The sequence below is a fragment of the Pyrus communis genome, chromosome 8, assembly GCF_963583255.1.
Source record: "Pyrus communis chromosome 8, drPyrComm1.1, whole genome shotgun sequence".
Lineage (NCBI taxonomy): Eukaryota > Viridiplantae > Streptophyta > Magnoliopsida > Rosales > Rosaceae > Pyrus > Pyrus communis.
Window position 1 is genome coordinate 6,382,692 of NC_084810.1, and position 20,861 is coordinate 6,403,552.

At 36.9% G+C, this 20,861-nt stretch overlaps 3 protein-coding genes across 5 annotated transcripts; 1 reads left to right on the top strand and 2 right to left on the bottom strand.

The window, feature by feature from the left end:
- Positions 1 to 204: 204 nt before the first annotated feature.
- On the bottom strand, positions 205 to 681 carry LOC137742851 (secreted RxLR effector protein 161-like). Its single transcript, XM_068482796.1, has one exon. It carries the CDS (start codon positions 679 to 681, stop codon positions 205 to 207), a length of 477 nt encoding a protein of 158 aa, XP_068338897.1.
- An 8,283-nt stretch (positions 682 to 8,964) lies between these two features.
- Positions 8,965 to 14,059, bottom strand: LOC137743447 (diacylglycerol kinase 1-like). Of its 2 annotated transcripts, XM_068483336.1 has the most exons (14): positions 13,782 to 14,059; positions 13,508 to 13,586; positions 13,173 to 13,380; positions 12,945 to 13,067; positions 12,710 to 12,838; positions 12,496 to 12,581; positions 12,212 to 12,335; positions 12,033 to 12,081; positions 11,409 to 11,491; positions 11,065 to 11,132; positions 10,437 to 10,511; positions 10,012 to 10,099; positions 9,766 to 9,882; positions 8,965 to 9,622 (listed from the first exon to the last, which is right to left on the bottom strand). In XM_068483336.1, exons 2-14 carry the CDS (start codon positions 13,582 to 13,584, stop codon positions 9,299 to 9,301), a joined length of 1,551 nt encoding a protein of 516 aa, XP_068339437.1. In that variant the 5' UTR covers positions 13,585 to 13,586; positions 13,782 to 14,059; the 3' UTR covers positions 8,965 to 9,298. The 2 variants fall into 2 exon arrangements, with proteins under 2 accessions (XP_068339437.1, XP_068339438.1); XM_068483337.1 differs by lacking the exon at positions 13,782 to 14,059 and having other exon boundaries at positions 13,217 to 13,380; positions 13,508 to 13,728.
- A 2,349-nt stretch (positions 14,060 to 16,408) lies between these two features.
- On the top strand, positions 16,409 to 20,441 carry LOC137742762 (uncharacterized). Of its 2 annotated transcripts, XM_068482710.1 has the most exons (6): positions 16,409 to 16,790; positions 16,867 to 16,939; positions 17,347 to 18,685; positions 19,158 to 19,427; positions 19,665 to 19,820; positions 20,077 to 20,441. In XM_068482710.1, exons 3-6 carry the CDS (start codon positions 17,489 to 17,491, stop codon positions 20,194 to 20,196), a joined length of 1,743 nt encoding a protein of 580 aa, XP_068338811.1. In that variant the 5' UTR covers positions 16,409 to 16,790; positions 16,867 to 16,939; positions 17,347 to 17,488; the 3' UTR covers positions 20,197 to 20,441. The 2 variants fall into 2 exon arrangements, with proteins under 2 accessions (XP_068338811.1, XP_068338810.1); XM_068482709.1 differs by lacking the exon at positions 16,867 to 16,939.
- Positions 20,442 to 20,861: the final 420 nt, after the last annotated feature.

A 20,861-nucleotide genomic window follows, 5' to 3' on the forward strand; every position in this document is an offset into this window, starting at 1 on the left:
ATGTCATGCTTCCGTAAGTGATTAAAATGACATTACTCAATATCATAGCATGATTCCATATCACTTCATGACTTGTTATTACCTTTTGAACTAATTTCTTGGGATCTCTAGTCCATTGGTTAGGTTACCATCACAAGTGACTCAATTATCCAAGGGCATTAACCCCATTCCTTTGGAGGTTTTCCAAACTTTCTCACAAGCTAATCATTTTGCTAAAGGATCAACAATATTATGCTCGGACCTTACATGATCCATTCGAACAGCCCCATTAGAGAGAAACCCTCTGATTATGCTATGTTTTCGACGTATTTGATGTCTTTTACCATTGTAATATTGATTCTCAATCTTTGCAATAGTTGCAGTGCAATCACAATGAATGAGAACTGCTGGTCTAGGTTTTTCCCATAATGAAGTGTCGGAAAGTAAATCTCTATGCCACCTTGCCTCTTCACTGGCAGTTGCTAATGCAATCATTTCTAATTCCATTGTAGATTGTGCTAATATTGTCTGTTTCTTAGACTTCCATGACACTATAACTCCTGTTATCTTAAAGATGTAGCCACTCGTGGCTTTGGAGTCTTCTGACAATGTGTTCCAATCAACATCTCTATACCCTTCAAGGACAGCGAGAAACCTCTCATAATTTAAACCATGATTAATGGTACTCTTAAGATATCTCATTACCCTTTAAACAGCCCTCCAATGCTCATCATTAGGACTGCTTGTAAATCTGCACAACACTCTATGACATAAGCTATGTCTGGTCTAGTGTAATTAGTAGCATAACTAAGGCTACCAATAATGCTCGCATACTCAGGTTGTCTAACACTGATGCCAGTGTTGTTGAACAATTTCACACTAGAGTCATAGGGAGTGCATGCTAGTTTACAATCAAAGTAGTTGTACTTCTTTAGAACTTTCTCAATGTAGTGAGATTGGTCTAAAGAGAAACCTTTCATAGACTTAGTAATCTTGATCCCAAGGATTACATTTGCCTCACCTAAGTCTTTCATATCAAAGTTATCACAAAGCATAGTTTTAACTTCATTCACAACATGCAAATTGGATCCAAATATCAACAAATCATCAACATACGGACATATCAATGTGCACATATTATTTTTAGACCTTGCATAGATACATTTATCACTTTCATTAATTTTAAAACCTTTAGAGATAAGTAACCCATCGAACTTAGCATGCCATTTCTGCTTTGGTGCCTATTTTAAACCATAGAGAGACTTGTCTAACTTACATACTTTATGTTCTTATTTAGGTATTACAAAACCTTCAGGTTGTTCCATATATATCTCTTCTTCTAAATCACCATTTAAGAAAGTAGTTTTAACGTCTATTTGATGCACAACAAGATTATTAATGGCAGCTAAAGCAAACAAAACTTGAATTGAAGTTATTCTAGTGACTGGTGAATAAGTGTCAAAGAAATCAACATTTTCTCTTTGTCTAAAACCTTTAGCTACTAACTTGGCTTTAAACTTCTCCACTGTACCATCGGGGTTCAACTTTCTCTTTAGCACCCATTTGTAACTGATAGCCTTGCACCCTGGAGGAAGATCTACTAAGTGCCAAGTCTTATTGGATTCGAGATAATCCATTTCATCATTTATGGCTTCTTGCCATAAGTCTGCATCCAACGAGGTCAATGCTTCTTGAAGAGTTCTTGGATCTTCTTCCAAAGTATAAGCATGAAAGTCTGAACCAAAGTCCTTGGCTACTTTGATTCTTTTACTTTTCCTTGGCTCGAGATCAGTTTCGGTTGAATCAATTATAGCATTTCCATTAACTCTAGGTGCATCCATAATAACTAGGGCTAGTTCGGTATGGGATCCCATCCCGAAAATGGAATCCTAAATCCCAAACCGATCCTTTTTAGGATGAAAATCCAAATCCCGATCCCAAACTGATCCTTAGGTAATACCGAATTTCGGGATTCCTGAAATAAATTCGGGATTTCAGTAGGGCAGAAATTTGGCTTCTTGTTAATGGAAGAAGTTGATAAATTCAATTCAAACCTGCATATCGAGCATGCAAAGCAGAAAAGAAATCGAACATGCAAAGCAGAAATTGAGCATGGAAATCTAGAAATCCAAATCAACCAAATCCACATAAAATTAATCTAGAAATCCCCACAAAATTAATCAAGAAATCCAAATCCAAATCCAAATTGAAACAATCAAAAGCTCGAAATCGTAAATCCCTAATTTGTAAATCCTCATTCGAACCCTAATTCAAAGAAAGCTTTAGAGATGATAGAGAATGAAATGGGTCGATACTAGAGACGAGAGAGCTTCAAAGATTTGAGAGAGCTTTCGCCAGTAGTAGCTCATTCCTCTCTCTGCTTCTCAACACAAAGAGTGCTACTCCATCCTCTTTCTGCTCATTCATCTCTCTGCTCCTTCCTCATTCTGTTAATGGGAGCCAAAAGGCTCATTCTTTTGAGTTGGGAAATAGGAGCCTTCTTTTGAGTTGGGAAGTCTGAAAGCCAATTGAATTTTGTGCCTTTACTTTTCTTGTTTTTTTTTATTAATATTATTTTGTGCCTTCTGTTAGTGGGAGCCAAAAGGCTTTGCTTTTTGAGTTGGGAAATGGGAACCGAAACCCAAAAGTCAATAGGAAATCGAATACTTCAGTATTTTTCGGGATTAACGAACAAATGGGATTTGGAAACCAATCCCTTACCAAAAATTTCGGTATTTTTCGGGATGGTTTTGGTTTGGGATTTTTCAGTTTGGGTTCGGGCCTTTTTCGGTTTGGTTTGGGATTTTCGGGAAATTTTTCCAGCCCTAATAATAACAGTACTAGAGCCCCCACTATTTCTTGACTTGAAAGGAAACTTATCTTCAAAGAAATCAGCATCATTAGATTTAATAACAACATGGTTTTTCAAATCATAAAACCTATATGCTTTGCTATTGTATGCATAAGTAATGAACACACATTCAAAAGCTCTAGTAGCTAACTTTGATTTTTTAGGGTCAGGTTTTCTTACGTAGGCCAAACAGCCCCAAGTTCTCAAGCAAGATACATTTGGTTTCTTATTTTTCCAGATTTCATAAGGTGGAATTTTGGTTTTCGAAGAGGGAACCTTATTGAGTACATAACAAATAGTCAAAAGTATTTCACCTCACCAATATGAAGCACTCCCTGAGTTAAGTAAAACAGCCACAGTCAGTTCACTAAGTGTTCTATTTTTTCTCTCAGCTTTGTCGTTCACTTCTGGGGAATAAGGAGTAGTGGTTTCATGTATAATTCCTAGTTTCTTACAAAATTCAGTGAAAGCTCTAGATTCATACTCTTGTCCTCTATCACTTTGCAACCTTTTAATTTTTCGGTTAAACTAGTTTTCTACTTCACTTATGAAACATTTAAACATGTCTAGGGCTTCATTTTTATGTTTCATTAGGTAGACAAAATAGTAGTTTGAATGATCATCTAAGAAAGTTATGAAGTATCGTTTTCCATTTCGAGTTACTACACCATCGAATTCACAAATATCATAATGTATCAGGTCTAGTAATTCAATCTCTCTAAGAACTGACCTATGTGGAGCTTTAGTTATCTTAGCTTGACTACAGAACTCATGTTTCTCAAAATTATTAAGTAAAAGTTATGGTAGTAAATCTAAGTTACTCATTTGTTTTACTAGCCTTTTATTTACGTGATAAAGTCTTGCATGCCAAACATTAAATGAACACAACATGTAAGCAGAAGAAACAATTTTATTCATGGCATCAACATTCAATTTGAACATCCCATCAGTGGCATACCCCTTTCCCACAAAACATCATTCTTTGTGAGAGTATACATATCAGCCCCAATAGTTTGAGTAAATCCAGCCTTGTTGATTAGATAACCTAAAACCAGGTTCTTCCTTATTTCTAGAACATGCAATACATCTTTCAGAATGACAGTCTTCCCCGAGGTGAATTTTAGCTCTACTTCACCAGTTCCAGCAACATTCATTGAGTGAGAGTCACCCAACAAAACCCTTATGTCCTCAGCTTCAGAATAGGACTTGAAAAGTCTGCGATCATGGCAAACATGGCGCGAAGCTCCAGTGTCTACCCACCACCCTTTGGATCCGTCAACTATGTTAACCTCTGATATCATAGCAATAAGTTGATCCTCAGTCAGATTAGCTTGAGGAGTAATCCGACATTTGTTGCGACATTTCCTAACCAAGTGCCCAGGTTTGTCATAATTGTAGCACAAAAATGGCATAGTATCTTCATCTCGTGAGGGGGGGTACCTTCCTATTCTGACTTCGTTGAGGATTCTAGAAGTTTTGAGGGTTTTTGTTGTTGCTACGATTCTTAGTGGAATTCTTCATATTCTTACTTGTGGGTTTGAGCACTACTGCTGCATGAGTCCTCGAATGAGTTTTCTTGAGATTGTTGTTGTTTTCAACAACCAACACTTCTTCCCTCATATCTTGTTTCCTGGCTTCTTCCTCGATTAGAAGGCGAGTGATTAGGCTTTCCAGCGAGAATTCCTTTTTCTTGTGCCGCAGATCCTTCTTGAACTCCTTCCAACTTGGTGAGAGCTTGTCTATGATCACAGCAACCTGGAATTGTTCATCCAGATTCATGCCCTCAGTGATGATCTTATGAGCAATCTTCTGCAGTTTGTGTAATTACACTTCCACTGATTTGTCATCCACCATTTGAAACTTCATGTAGCGGCTGACTGCAAATTTCTTTGCTCCTACTTATTCAGTGTCGTACTTCTTCTGGAGAGCATCCCATAATTCTTTAGTTGTCTTACAAGAAGAGTAGTAATCATATAGGTCATCACATAATCCATTCAAGACATAATTCTTGCAGAGAAAGTCATTGTCAGTCCAGGATTGAAACAACTTGAACTGTTTCGCAGTGGGTTGATCAGGAAGTGATGGCATTTTAGACGTGTAGTGGGTGGCAAGTTTCTTGGTGGTTAGGAAAAATAACATATTTTGCCTCCAACGTTTGAAGTGGAGTCCTTCAAAATTGATAGGTTTGTTTAGATCATTAGTAAAAGTGTTGTTTTCATTCTCCATTGCAGAAATCGATCGTCTTAAAATTGTTAGAGTTGCTGCACAATAAAAAAAAGGAACAATATTACCAAAGAATGAAGAACGTAAAATGACAATTTGTCTTGGGTTGAGTCGCAAACAATGTCGCTTTCTTTAAGACGTTTCGCAGCTCTACCCAATGTGTGCAAGCAGTTCGAATAACACCACATCGTCCCCAGGATAAAATAGCCCAGAATCCCTCTATCTAGACCTTCCTTTGCACTGAGGAAGATTCGAAAACACTCACCCTTTAGTTGCTCAAAATACTCAGTGTTATTAGCTAGGTTTTTTCAATTTCTTTTTCTTATCTATCGACTAAAGAGAAGTCCTCGAATTTATATAGAAAAACCAAAGTTTAACGTTGAAGAGGTTGAGGGAAATGTGGCCCTAAGAATCAGGCCAAAAAATCCGGAAGTGATCACCTAGTTGAGGAAGGCTAAGTCTTTTCCTTTATCTTCAAAACCAAAATATGTTTGATAAAATACAAGTGGTCAACCATAAAAATAGGAGAGCTAGTTTCTGAATAAAATGATAACTAGGGTTTTAAAATAAACACAAAGTTTCAACAGAACTGGCATTAAAGCGAAAAGCCACGACTACAATCGTTTTCCAATACAATCAAAGTTAAAAGCAATGAGGGCACTAGGTAAGTAGTGACCCCAAACATGTGGAGGTTCCACAAAAAGACCAATGTGAGTCAATACGTCTGCGACAAAGTTAGCCTCACGGTAAATATGGTTCCACTCAACGTGCCTAATGGAGCAAGCAATACCATGGGCATCCTCGAAAATAACTTGTTAAGAAGTTAAATATGACATCATATGAGTTGGTAAGGCCAACAGCCTTCCTATCATATTCTTAAAGTCTAAGGATGTGGTTTCCTATCCTAAATTGTTGATTGTGCTTTGATATATATACACACGAGCCAAAAGGATGACATCCATCTGTATGTTAATTGATTGCTATTGCAGCAAAAGATAATCTTAAAATTCATCAAATCCATGTTAAGACTGCTTTTATGATATGGATCTACCGGAAGAGTTCATGGTTCCTGTTCATGGATTTGTTAAATAAGTGAAGGGTTTAAAACAATCACCAGAACACTGATCAAAATTTTACAACGCCATTTTTGTCCAATGAGCAATGAAATTAAGTCGTTTAATTCTCATGATGAAGGGGATGACATATAATCCAATACTCATAAACCCTAAATCTAAATTACATAATTAAAATCTAAAATCTTATGGTATTAGGACCCCAACAGTTCAATTCCATGACTTTTCTCAACTTGTCTTCCTGTGATCTTTGCATCTTCATAGAAATTGCAGAAGACGAAGAGTCGGAGAGTTTCTTGACTTGGGAATAGGATCTGATGTTGTTCTTGGCATGTTGGTGGACTGATCTCAGAACCCCATTCCACCTGCAGACTCCTTGGTCTTTCAATGCCTCAATTGCTCCAATACTTGCTGCCACAATCCAAGCTTTGCACCCTGCACTCATTTTTTCTGTTTGTTTGCCGGTTTTGCTGCGATCAAAGATCTTACAGGTTAAAGTTTGAACTTGAAAGGGAGAGTATGAAATGAGAAATCTGAATCTGAGGTTTCTTGAATTTATTGATGCATATATATATATATATAGAGAGAGAGAGAGAGAGAGAGAGAGAGAGAGAGAGAGAGAGGAAGCTAATAGGAAAAGGGGAGTGAAAATCAAGGCACAACCGCCAGTATCATGGCAACAAGTCTGTGGTAACACTAATAGGGTTGCAAAACAATGTGCAAAGCCACGCGCTTTTCTTGTTTTTATTTATTTATTTATTTTATTTTATGTTTATTTTTAATTTTTTTTTTATAACAAACAATATTATTTACTCTAAATGACTGTGGGAGTAGGAGTGGATTAAGCCTAACAAAGGCTTTCAAATTCGCCTTGGCAAGAATCGAACTTAAAACCATCTCCAACCCTTAGCTTAAAACCTAAACTTTTTAGCCCAAAAAATTTAGGTTTTAATCCAAAAATAGCTTTTCTGCTCTAACCATTTTGGCCTAAAATTTTAGCCCCAGATTATTAAAGAATGAATTTAGGCAAATTTTTTTTCTTAAAGTAACTTTTTTAAAAGAAAAAATTATGTAGACTATCCCAATTTAATTTTATGAACATTTTAACTTAAAAATATTTAGTTTCTGACAAATACTGAAAAATCACTAACTGACGCCATGAAACTCGTTAAACACTATGAAAAAAATATATATAACACATAAAAGATTTTTTTTTAATTACTTTAGCCGTTTAAATTTGGACCGTTAAATTTCGTCAAATTAGATCTTAACCGTTCAATTCAATGAATTTATAAATATAAAACTAAATAAAATATACATATACGATGGGCCAACCCACTAATCATGGTTAAATCTAGCTTTGTTTTAGATTTTAGGTTTTAGGTCCAATTTTAAGCTTGGGTTGCGTTGGATTTGAGGGGGGAATAGGGGGGAAAAATAGGTTATAGGCCAGGGTTGGAGATGGACTTATGAACAGAGAGGAATATCACTAGATCGTAGTACTAAATGACTTTTTCTGTTTTTGGTAGAGGGGTCTTTGATTTTAGGTCAATTATACAGCTCCTGGGCTAAAAATCTAAAATGTAGTCTCGTATTTTCAATTATTTTTTTGCAAGTAACTTTTTGTAGGTAAATGCTAGCAACCTCTTTATTTCAATTTTTTTGGCTCTTTTACCAATTTTGTAATGGGGTTTGGAGATCTAAACAATTCTTTTTCTAGATCACTTTTTAAAGATCAACTCTACCAAAAAACCAACCAAATTAGAAATCATTTGTTTGGTTAATGTTGTCAAAATTTTGTTGTTTAAATGAGAAACATGGTTCATCTATTCATTGGATCACAATTAGATGACTAAACGATTTCAAATTTAGTTCATTTTTTGCATAAATGATCTTTAAACGGTGATTGATAAAGTAAATCGTTCTGATCTTTAAACAACATTGCAAGACAACAAAGAGAACTAAAAAAAAGTAAAACGAGAATGTCCAAATGAAAAGGTTGCTAGAATTCATATTTTTGTATGATCATACCTTTGTTTTAATAAACATTTTTGACCTAAATTCCTTTTTGAATGAAACCGTACAAGAAAGAAAGGGCTCAATTAGCAGAATGTGCATAGCTTTCTCAGTTTAATTGGCTAAAATATTGTTCAGGTCTTAATCCATCACATACAAACACATTGAATAAGACTTTACACGCTACGCCAAATTTCGATAGAAACTTGAGTAGTCGATATCAGATTATTCGATGCATGACAGCAAGATAGCTGGAAAACAAAAGTCACAAAACGATATAATTGAGAATACAAGGCTAATCCAGATGGTAGAAAGGAGGATAACCCATATAATGTGATATTTCCGTGGATGAATATCTTTAAGACAGATAGATTTTTTTAAGTACCGAATATTTAAGCGGTACTCCACATGACATAATACAAATGGAGGAAATGACATTTTTTCATGTCCGTTTGAATACTACGCACTTACAAAAAATTCTCCTCAATACTCATTCTTGACACATTATTCTAGGCTAAAGAAAGTAACCATTCTTCTAGATTAAGAAAGTAAAATCCGAAAGTTCCTCCAACAAATAATGCTGAGATAAAAAAGTAAAGCCAACTTGGTCATTCTACGAGCCACGGCATTTGCAAGAACACATATCCTCGCCATTTGTAAAGTTACAACACATGGGTACAATGGGGGTTTCAGTTTCCTAGTTTTGCTTTTGTATAACAGAAAAGGACATTAAAGTTGCATGGCTCAAGCCCTCAAACCCCTTATAATTTTACCTGAGATGCAATTTTTGCAAGAGCATTCCGTAACTAAGAAGCTTGTAAATACAGACAGGCAGTAGAGCACTCTTCTTATATAGCCTTAAATACCAGAGTTTTGCTGCACAAGCTAAAGGATTAATACCTACGGTTACAGAATCGAGTATATATGCCCTATACAATCAAGCGATTTTCAGGTAAAGAAGTGGATTTCGAATCTGAATCCGAATTCACCAGATGTTACTAGAATTATGTATGCGCACAATCCGCAAAATAGCATGTGTCAGGATGGTGAGATTTCAAATTGAGGCCCTGATAGACTCTGTTAGACAAAACCTATCTCAAGTTTCGCGAACCAGCAATGCAGGTTGACCTTGTGAGCAATTAAGGGCTTAACTAAGTCAAGCTATGTCAGCCCCGTCAGGAAATTTAAACGTCTCAGATGCACCAAACTTCCTCCTCTCTTCCATTTCTTCTGCATCTGCATATTCTTCGTCAATACTATCATCATCCTCATCGTGGGAGCCCACTGGTGACAGGGGTTCATGTATGCTTTGGGAACGATTTAGTGGTGTGGCAAGCATGCTCACTTGGCCAAAGTGAGAAATTTCTACAACCACTGTGTCATCATCAGCTGGAAGAGGCTGTTTCCATGGCTCCCCATCAATTCTCATGAATGTATGGTCAGCTGCACCCTTGCAAAACTCGAAACGTACTCTGTTTGCCTACAACCAAAGGAAGAGAGAACGACAAGAAACAGAAATAAAGATGAATTCTTCAAACGATGATCCTACAAACTAGTTTGATTTGTGTTTATCTAAAGATGACTGCAGCATTGAATGATCAGTGGAGGATATACTTATCGTACTTGTGCAATACGAGTCCCATGTCCCTTAGAAGTAAGTAACACAAGACCATGCCAGGCATCTCTAAAACCAACAATTTCAATGAGGCCATCATCCACATATGGAGGAGTTAAATCCCGCTGTTAAGCAGACATTATTTGAAAAAAATCATTAAAAAGTGTTGGCAAGAAAAATTGCTACACTTTTCAATTGGAATTTTGGAGAGAACCAATATGTCTGAACAGATAAGGGGAGCAAACGGAACTCACATATTGCATTTTCTTCCTATTTGGTTTCCCCCATGGATCAAGACCACCAGAAAAACTGGGTAAGTTGAGGCAAACAATAGACCTGATGCTATACATCAAAGATAAAAGATGGAAATTTAAAGATTATGGAAAGGCTAATAATGTTAATCCGAAAAATAGGAAAAGATGGACGTGGAGACGATGTAGTTTGTCCCATAAGTTGATTCAGTTAATTAATGTTCAACAAAATATCATACATATCATTCTAATCAACAATGTGCCTGGGACTCATTGTACCATTTCGTTTAAATGAAGTATGCAAAATGTAATGCTACACAACATAATCTGAAAAACAAAGGGTCAAAACAACCTTTGGGATAAGTCGCTTTAGAGATTAAGAGAGGCATAACAGCTAACGAAAATTTAAAACAGATCTTTTGTATTACCTGCGAGGTATGAGGACATCCTCCCAATGACCTTGTCTTTTCATGATCCTAAGCTTTATCTGCTGTGCTACGTTCCTGTGTTGAGATTATGGGCATTGTCACTAACATAGACATCCAAACAGAAGGCTAACTTGAAGAATGGTTGATAAACATAGGTCTCAGAATGTTTAAATGAATTCACCAATCCTGATTTCGGATCATTGCAAAAATAAAGAGAACAAGAAGAGTCACTTATTGGTTTCTTTTTTCGTCTTTTTTACCGCAAATTGGGCTATAACTCACTAGTCTTCACTCGAAACTATGCAAATCATATATCTGTCACGAGCCAATTCTTTCAATAACTAAAACTTAGACTAGGCATGGTGAGTGAGGTTCAATGGAAAGGCGACGATTGGTTTAAGTCGAGTGGGGGAGTGCAAATACTGAATGGTGAGTCCAAAAGTGGTGATGTCAAGTAGATGGTCAATAAATTTGAATTTTTTTATTATGAAATTTCTGCCCATTTTTTTACAAGAAATTGTACTACTGTTATGAAATATAAAAAGAAAAACCAGAAGATGTATCATGTGCAACTGAGAACAATAAAAGTAAAATTCCAAATGTTACATACAGTTGCTAGAAGACTAACCGTGAAGCTGGATGCGAAAGAGAAGCACAAAACCAACCTTGTGTACATCCAAGCTTCAAGTAAGTACCCTGAACAAATTACAAAATCAAAGAATTATGAAAAGTAGAAAATTTATGACTTATCAGGACAAGTTAGACCCATGTAGTAACAGATGGAAACACCTAGACACCAAAACAACTTTTTAACGCTTAGAATCCAGAACAAATGAAAACCCTGATTAGGTAACCATCATATTAGATGGATGAAGACTTCATTCATTAAAATTAGTGATAAATAAATAGACATTATTTTACGCTAATCTACTTTGGATCATGATGTTAAAGATTCAGAAAATAATTTAGTACTTGATTAACTAACTGGTTTCTAAACTTTTCAGCATGCAACTTCCTCTGTGCATGAAAATCATATGATATTTGAGCATCCATTCCTGTATAAAACAAAATATATTTGTCAGAAAACCCAGAAACTGCACTCCGTATGAGTTCTTGTCACTACATATGAACCAAACCAATATCTACTTCGAAACTTTAGGAAGGGCAACACAGTGTAAATATAAGATCAGATTTTTCTTTCTTTTTTAACTTTAACTTATAGCATCAACAATACAACAGGGGGCATAACTTAATTACCCTGCACATCGACAGCTATATCTTCAAAAAACAATTCCTTTATGAATAACTACCCAATTACCACCATTCCTCTCCATAGCATGTCATATAAGCCTTATATCTCAATATATGGCAGACTATGCAAGACGTCATTTATCTGATTGTATGTTACTATGAAATTATGCCCGCACATAACATAGAGATGCTTGAAACGAGCATGATATTATGCTTACTTTATTTCATTTCTCCTTAACCCTTGGAGGTTATGTTATTGAACTTTAAAATATATTTAAATGTTATCCTCAGATCCCTTCCTCACAACACACAAGCAGAATTCGAAAGACATTCTTGCATTCTTACCCATGCTAAAATAGTTCCAAAAGCCGCCGCGAAAAGTCTGGTAACCCTCCTGAGAACAGCCAACAATTTTGGCAGTATGTTTACCTAATCGTGTTACAAATGAAGCTAACAAAAAAATGATATATGAATTGAGTTATCAATTTTCCGATTGGCACTTGACCAGGAAACGGAAATCATACCATATTGAGTGTATCATTTTGGGAGACCCGATGAAATGCATGTAAAGAATGGGGTAGTTCAAGAGGTGCGATAGGGTCACAAGAATCCTCCGTTGGAGATATCATTCTCATTATTATGTGCCAGCTGATATACCAAAGACAAAACGTAAAATAAATAGACTATGTCTCAACTATTCACTGAAGAGTATTGATTCATTGAGCAGTAATGTAGGCCGTACGGACCTGTTACATGTGTATATTTTAAAAAGCTGACTAATTCTAAATTCAAAGTCAATATATTTCACCTGTCAATTTGCATTTCCTTTGCAATCTTCACTTGATTCAAGAAATACTGCACAGATTGACGGTCTGTGCCAGGATTTTTCTTCCCCTGTGAATTAAAAATCTGATGAGTTTACAAAGCTACGGCTGAGTTGAGTTAATGCACATCCAGAAGAAGCCAAACAATTACCATAAATAATAGACTGAAACACACAAGGGTGGCAAACAGAGTATTACCCAACCAAATGCGAAGTGGAGGTTGTTTCCAGTTCCTAATGGTACTGGGGCAATCGGAGGTGGGTTAGGTAGTTTAAGATCAGAAACTACACTGAGGAGCCAGCCCGCCGTACCATCTCCACCTGCAACCTATCAATTCAAGTGTCTATCAATTCAGAAACAATACAGAATGAAATCATGGCCATTTAGAACAACACAGGTTTCAAAATTTCAGTAACATAAAAGCTCAACTCACGATTATTCTTAACCTCTTCTCGATTTCAGCAGCCAAAACATCTCCACCGCTCTTGAGAGTTTCTAAAGTTACATAAAGCTTGTGTAGCACCTTGTCAGGAGCCTTTTCTCCCAAGTCAATAACCTGAAAAATGAGTCAAGCCAATCATCCCATTACTTCAAACTCAAAAAAACATGTAAATCCACGAAGCAAAATTAGAAGTAGCTGCGGTGCAGCCTATAAGTAAACCTGGTTTTCATTGAGAAGGGAACGATACGTAAGAAGAAGTTCACCTCCAAGCTGACCACCACTTTTGGCATTAACAAACACAATGACCGGACACGAAGGCACAATTCGAACTTTTGGCATATCGGCTCCACTCACAAGTATGTAATTCGGAATGTAAAAGTCCCTCAACTTATCCTCAGTTTTCGTATCACCCATCATCATATCCCAACTGGCAGTGTTTTTCAATCATCAAATCCCAATTTCAAATCAATGACAATGATCAAACCCAAAAAAGTAATAACAACAAAAACACTATAATTCGATCAATTAAAGTTCCAAACTTTCAAAAATCCAACCTCTTAGCAAGAAAACTATGAATGTGGGATGCCAAGCGATTCCTAGAACTGCCAGAAACCCGGTTCAGAAACTCCATTTCTGTGTCAAAAAAAAGAGGGGGTTTTAAAGCTTTGACTCAGAAAAAACAAAATGGTGGTCAGAATTTTCCTCCAGTTTTTTTCTCAGCAACCAAACAGGGGTTGTGGGGATTGCGGAGGACAAAACAATCAGCCAATCCGAGGAGTTAAAAAGGCGGCAGAGGATATAAAGATAAAGGGTCATCGATTGCTTTACCTGAAGAAGTTTCAGAGAAATTTCCAAGCAATAAAAAATTGAAAAGACAAAAGCCACTGTTTCGATGCCAAGCAATGCTCTGATATTCCGAATCTCTGATTGGGACAAGGAATCAATCAGATCATCATCAGAGCATTGCCTGGATCGGGAGAGGGAAAGGAATTAGAATCTTCGCATGATTTTGTCCTCCGTGTTATCTAATTAATTTGAGAAATTTGCGGAATTGCATGGAATTTTGGTTTTTTTTCAATTTTTTATTTAAGGTGAGAAATGAACGAGTTCGTCGAAAATTGGGGTTATTTTTGCCCATCGATTTTCAAATTCGGAATATAATGGAGTAGGTATAAGGGTGGTCATCGTGTGAGGTAGGGTATATTGTCTTTTAGTGGGTGCTGAGCTTGAACACGCCACGTGATGGCGGGAAACTGCGTCGGACTGGAGGTGGACTCAAAAGCTGGCTGCTAGGATGGGCCGAAACCTTCAAAACCCTTTTGTAATAGTAGCCCACATAATCCGCTAAGGCATCAAACGATACCCCCTTTTTTTTTTTTTTTAAATAAAAGAGGGACAACTGGTGGTAAACCACGGTTATTCACCTCTTTTGGGTCCAAAGAGGTTATCAGGAATTTCACCTTACACGTGACCACAGTTACGCAGACTCACCCACTCGAAGCATCGGACGCAGGACCTCCCACATTTTCTTTGTCTTTTTGGAGAGCTGCAGTCCCACCTTTACTGCTAGGCCACTTGCTGGTTAGCCATTTTGTTTCAGTCTTCACTTTTTTTAAATTTATTGAAATTGTGTTCGATAACATTTTCAAATTTCATAAAACTGAAAACCAAAAAGTGAAAATTCAATGCCAAATTTAAAAAAAAAAAAAAAAATAGTTTTCAATTTTAATTTTTTTCTTAAAACTAAAAACTAAAAATAGTTACCAAACAGATTTCAATTTTCGAATCTTAATATTTTGAATTTTCTCGGAATTGGACCTGTAATGGATCCAGACCTCAATTTAGACGCTCCTTTATTATCATGTCAACGCAGACTGCTATCGTCGTATCCTAAGTTTCCTTCAAACGATAATGTTCAACAAAAGCCACTTGACGTTTTACAAATCAATGATCAAAAACAAATTTCAACCAGACCAGCTCCAATATATTGCCCCATTTTTAAACCAAACCCTAATCACTACTTTTGCCCACCCTCGTTCTACAATTGGAGCCGATCAGAGTAGTTTTGTTCCTATAACATTCTGGGACAAGATCACCAGCCGGCATGCATTTCCGATAACATTAATAATCAAAGCTCTCACAATACGTGTAGCTTTGGTTTCTATCAACCCCTTCCTCAAGTCCGGCCACCACTACCTATGTCTATAGTTGCACAGAAGATGAGAGGGATAGGATGGGTAATCTTTGACTTGACTTCACCAAAACTTCGCTATGATACATTATCTTATTTTAGGCTAGTTACATTTTAGGTGTTTTTTTTAATTGCGTCATAAAATTACAATTTTTTTCACTTTGCATCATCAGGTTTTAGTATCATATCAATTATCTTAATTACTATTTTAAATACAAGCGATATTACTACTTTAGTTTACATTGAGGGAGAGTGAAATGTTTGAATCCGAAATGCACTTGGCTGAAAGAGAATGTCCTAATCACCATGGTAATTCACCATTTGGGCCTTTTGTCGATTTTAATATGGTCGATATTTTGCAAAATTGATGATGTGGCAAAGGTTGGTTGTCGTTTTGGAATACGAGGTGTTGATTGAGGAGAAGACAAGGCTCGATGAGATTTTGATTTATATGGTGCCAATGTAACTTCCACGTAAACTCAAAAATAGACGCCACGTTTCGTAACACAAGGACTAGATATAAGACATAAATTGATAATTAAGAAGAAACTAACGAGGTATGTACATTTAAAAAGCCTAAAGTGGATTGGAAGGGAAGCCTACAGTGGATTGGAAGTGAAGCAAAAGGGACAAACAGTTCCCCTATTCGAACCTACATGTAATATACACACATATTTCATTGGTTGGTTTTACCTAAAGGCTTTAAGCCTTTACAATTTCAAATTTTACAACAACACTCTATCAACGTTTTAAAATGATTGTAACAAAAAAAAAATTTTGCAAATTTGCTAAATATGATACCAACATGTATACGAAAATTTCACGTGACAGAACATAAAAGTTAAAAGAGTAAGCTACACAAATTAAGATCCTTAAGTTTAAGATAATTTCATGTGTGACCTTCTAGCACAAAATCATGATTGGTAATGTGTGAAGACGTTCAAGACCTTAAAAGGAGCACTTACTATCTGACGAGGATAGAAAGTTGTAAACATACATACATACATATATATGGAATTGTTATTAGCACTCCAAAAATCTCATTCTACATTCTAAACTTTCTATATTAGGAAAGAAAAATATACTTGTAAGAAGTATAAAATGAAATTTTTAGAGTGTCAATAACATTTATATATATATATATATATATATATATATATATAGTTTTGCCGAGGATAAAATGGTAAGTTGAGTAAATGGATGAATGGATTGAACAGTTTGGGTCGTTTGTGATAAAGTTGTGATAAGTAAGCCAATAAAAAAGTACCCGACCAAGAAAGAAGACGGCGTTCATTCCAAGCTGAGACACTCCGTACAAAAGGCTCAGCGCTTTCTTTCTTCTGCGACACCAGAACCAGATCGACCTTCCAAGTTCCAACCATCCCGGTCCACGTAACCAAAATAGAATAAACAAACAAAAACCACAAACTTCTCAGCCGCCGGAACCCCGACACGTGTAACAACCACCATCACCACCACCATGCGCCCCCCAATCATCACCGTCCGCGGCGGCAGATGGCCGGGGCACGCCGGACGCCGATGATTGTTTATAAGCCGTCGTTTTAATAGAAATGCCGGCGACTGAACAACTGCGCCACCTGCGTTTCCTGGAGTGCAACCGTCACGAGCTCGATCACCATGTCCAGGTCGGTTTCCTTGTCAAAGTTTCGATCTTTCGTCTGTTTGAATGTTCTCCTTGAATTCTTGCGTTTTGTTTGGTAGCTGAGAAAACCGAGGGAAAAAGAACAAATGGAAATCAATAGTCTTTTTCGTTTTCAGAAGCAATCCCAAACAGGTCCTTCGAGCTCAACTGTGTTTATTTTATTTGTTCATATATTCGAATTGGTTGAACTTATGCTTCTGTTGTGGCTGAGTTAATAATTCTTTTGCAGAATAATAAATACACACACACACACACACACACATACATAATTGATATGTATATAATTGATTCCCAATAAGCATGGATCAGAGGGCTATTCAAATCTTTTGGTTTCAGAGAAGTGATGGGGGCATTGGGTTCTCAAAATTTTTGTGCTTTGTCATTGTTATATCGAGTCGAAATTCTAAAATAACCGACAAAACTCTGCATAATTTTCATGCTGGAGTAGCATCTTTGTCTTGTTTTCATTTTCTGTTGTATTTTCGGTTTTATAGCTTAAGTGGACTGGTTATGTATGAAAGAGATTTTATGATATGCAGATTTTTGGCCTATGGAAATGTGATTAGGGGTGTAAGATCCCTTCTTCAAGATCAGCGAACTGGATACGTAGAAGTTGCAAGTAACAAGGTGTATCACTCAGTTGAAGCTCCTTACACCCTATGCAGATTGTTTCCGAGGTATATGCATTGTTTAAGAGGGCAGTCTCCGTTTATGTTACATAAAGCAAGAGATAAATTGTTAAGGAGCAGTGGTTCTAGGAACTTATATACCCTATCGTCAAGAACCAGAGTTTCTCACCATGCTCAATTTGCTTGGAAAAGGTTTTCTCAGTTATGTTCCTTTAGGGGCCCAACTTTATGGCCAATTGGTCAAATTGCACGTGCGGTGAGCTTGTCTTTGACACGCTCAAATTTAGTAGCTCCTGGTGTTATTGCCTTTGTAATTGGAGAGTTTGCTCGGACACAGAGAACATGTGCAGAAGCAGAAGGCCTCCCAACAAAAGACACTCTTTATCTTCATGCCCAAGATGGACATATTTATTTAACTGCACTTGTGTTTGCACTTGTGGAGTGTATTATCTTGTTTATTAGAGCAATTTATCTAGCAATTTTGTTCTCACCCTGTATAGCTATGGCACCCTTTGCAAAGTCCCTTGGCCGTCGGTATAGGAAAATATGGCTTCGTGTTCTCCATCTTACACTGGAAAAGGCTGGCCCGGCGTTCATAAAATGGGGTCAATGGGCTGCTGCAAGACCAGATCTCTTCCCAAGAGATTTGTGCAGTGAACTTTCAGAACTTCACACTCATGCTCCAGCACATAGTTTTTACTTCACCCAAAAAAGTATTGAGAAGGCGTTTGGTCGAAGGCTGCCTGAAATTTTTGAAAAATTTGAGGAGGAACCTGTGGCATCAGGAAGTGTTGCTCAAGTCCATCAAGCTGTACTCAAATACAGATACCCGGGTCAGCAGATCAAGCCCAGGGTTGTCGCTGTCAAGGTTAGACATCCCGGTGTTGGTGAGGCAATTAGGAGGGACTTCGTGATTATTCATTGTGTAGCCAAAATTTCAAGGTTAATCCCTTATTTGAAGTCGTTGAGATTGGATGAAAGCATTCAGCAATTTGCCGTTTACATGATGTCACAAGTTGATCTGTCAAGGGAAGCTGCACATTTGAGTCGTTTTATCTATAATTTCCGAAGATGGAAGGATGTCTCATTTCCGAGGCCTCTATATCCCCTGGTGCACCCATCCGTTTTAGTGGAAACTTATGAACAGGGCCAAAGTGTTATGCACTATGTTGATGAGCTGGAAGGAAATGAACCAATAAAAAATGCCCTTGCTCACATCGGGTCCCATGCTCTGTTGAAGATGCTTCTGGTAAAATTTACTATGTTCTGCTCGTTATTTTTTCCTTTTTCTTTCAATCCTTTTAACTTGTTTAGTTTATGTTAATCCATCATCTGGGTTTACAAGTTTCTTTGTGTTCTACCCTTAACCAGTCTCGAAAATGTGACTGACCAATAACAATATCTGCACGAACCGGCAATGATAGGACATGAACTAATTGAATGCTTGTTAAGGCATACCATACCATAGGCTAGTGGAAATTTATGTTTGTTTTCACTACATTGCATGTATCAATCTATTTGCAGTACGTATGCCTTTTTAAGAGCCGGCCCAGTAAATAAATTTCTATTTAAAGTGAAAAAGTGAGGCTTGTAGTACCTAGTAATCAACATAATTCTTGTAGAACAGTTAGAGGTGATTTGTTGATGGTAGAAGCTAGTAGCTTGAATTTGAAAGTTCTCATCCTTTAAGTAAACGCTAAGATGTGTACTTTTTCTTCCAGGTTGATAATTTTATCCATGCTGACATGCATCCTGGGAATATTCTCGTCAGAGTATCCCGTTGCAAGTTACCAAGTAAACAACTATTTAGAATGAGGCCTCATGTTGTTTTCCTTGATGTGGGCATGACTGCCGAACTTTCTAAGAGAGATCAACTGAATTTAGTCGAATTCTTCAAGGCTGTAGCCCTTAAAGATGGTCGAAGTGTTGCAGAGCGCACTCTGAGATTATCTGGACAGCAAGACTGCCCAAATCCCAAGGCTTTCATTGAGGTAATGCATTGCTTCCAAGCTTTTTCGGTAGAAAGGAAATTGTTAGTTTTTGCAATTCAAAACAATTTTACACTTGTCACTTTTGCCTCTTAGCTAAAAAACTTAACACCAAATCGAAAGATATATTTTTATTTCAAAGTTCTTGGTCACTTTTGATCCTTGTTTATTTAAATGTTTGTATAGAGGTTCGGATAGATCATAGTCACTTTTAACTTTATGTATGCATTTCTCTAACAGGAAGTAGAAAAATCTTTTAAAATCTGGTACTCCCCAGAAGGAGACATCATCCATGCTGCCGACTGCATGCATCAATTGCTTGAGCAAGTTCAGCGGCATAAAGTTCGAATTGATGGCAATGTTTGCACAGTGATGGTGACCACTTTGGTTCTTGAGGTAATGCGCTTCTTCTTTTAACATCTGCATGAAAGTCACACACCCTCACATCCTAAATTCTAAAATCGAATAACAGTACTCGATATAACTTAGAGGATGAGGCAGTTATTGAAAATATATGGAGTTGGAGAAAGCAGAGACATGTCTGACCATTTATTGCCTTCCATGTTTAGGCTATTCTATGTCATCGGTGTTATATGAATGCCAACTAGTTAAAATGTACATGTTCATTCAAACTCTCTTGTTTTCTGTCTAGGGGTGGCAGCGGAAGCTTGATCCCGAATACGATGTGATGCAAACTTTACAAACATTGCTCTTTAAGGCTGACTGGGCAGAGTCCCTCACTTACACCCTTGAAGGACTCATGGCCCCGTAAAAGGTTCCATTTTTCTTTTTCTTTTATTCTCGTTACTAAACCCGTAAAATTTAAAAAAAAAAAGAAAAAAAAAGAAGACTATATTTTCTATAGAAAATTTTGACAGAGAGAGAGAGAGAGAGCAGGATTCATGCAATATTATAGTGGAGAGGAATAATGGGTTTTCTACAACTTTCCTACATTCCTTATGTTGTATGACCTTGTCATTGTTTTATTACATTTTTAGTTTATTTTTACACTTTTCATCTTTGTGGTTCGACTCAATTTGCATTTTGGTCCCTGTTTTCGGTATGAACTAACATATATAGTCTCCTGATAATTCAATTTTCATCAGTTTAAGTAGCGGAGAAACCAGATATGAATAAAAGAACGTCGAATACGATTACAAAATGCAATCCAGAAATACTATTCATGTTTTATAATACAAAACCAGCACTCCAAAGGAGGAATTCGCGAGAAAAAGAAAAAAAATCCTTTAGGGAAGGTGCCAGGCCATCCATCTGATGGTGTCGACGAAGTCACAATCATCTGACCTCGTTCTCGCAGTATTTGCCTTGTACGGTAGGCTGGAAAAAGTGAATGTGATACCAGTTGGAGACTTGATGAAAAGTTGTATATGGGTCTCGTATCAAAAGATTACAAGGAACAAGAATATATAGATGAAC

Bases quoted from the DNA above. Each gene is read 5' to 3' on its own strand.
- LOC137743447 (XM_068483336.1), bottom strand. From the start codon at position 13,584: ATGGAGTTTCTGAACCGGGTTTCTGGCAGTTCTAGGAATCGCTTGGCA. The intron at 13,068-13,172 runs GTTTACTTATAG...CTCATTTTTCAG, and splicing joins CCCTTCTCAATGAAAACCAG to GTTATTGACTTGGGAGAAAA. The intron at 11,133-11,408 runs GTACTAAATTAT...TAATTTGTTCAG, and splicing joins GAAACCAGTTAGTTAATCAA to GGTACTTACTTGAAGCTTGG.
- LOC137742851 (XM_068482796.1), bottom strand. From the start codon at position 681: ATGAGATATCTTAAGAGTACCATTAATCATGGTTTAAATTATGAGAGG.
- LOC137742762 (XM_068482709.1), top strand. The intron at 18,686-19,157 runs GTAAAATTTACT...TTTTTCTTCCAG, and splicing joins CTCTGTTGAAGATGCTTCTG to GTTGATAATTTTATCCATGC. The intron at 19,821-20,076 runs GTAATGCGCTTC...TTTTCTGTCTAG, and splicing joins TGACCACTTTGGTTCTTGAG to GGGTGGCAGCGGAAGCTTGA.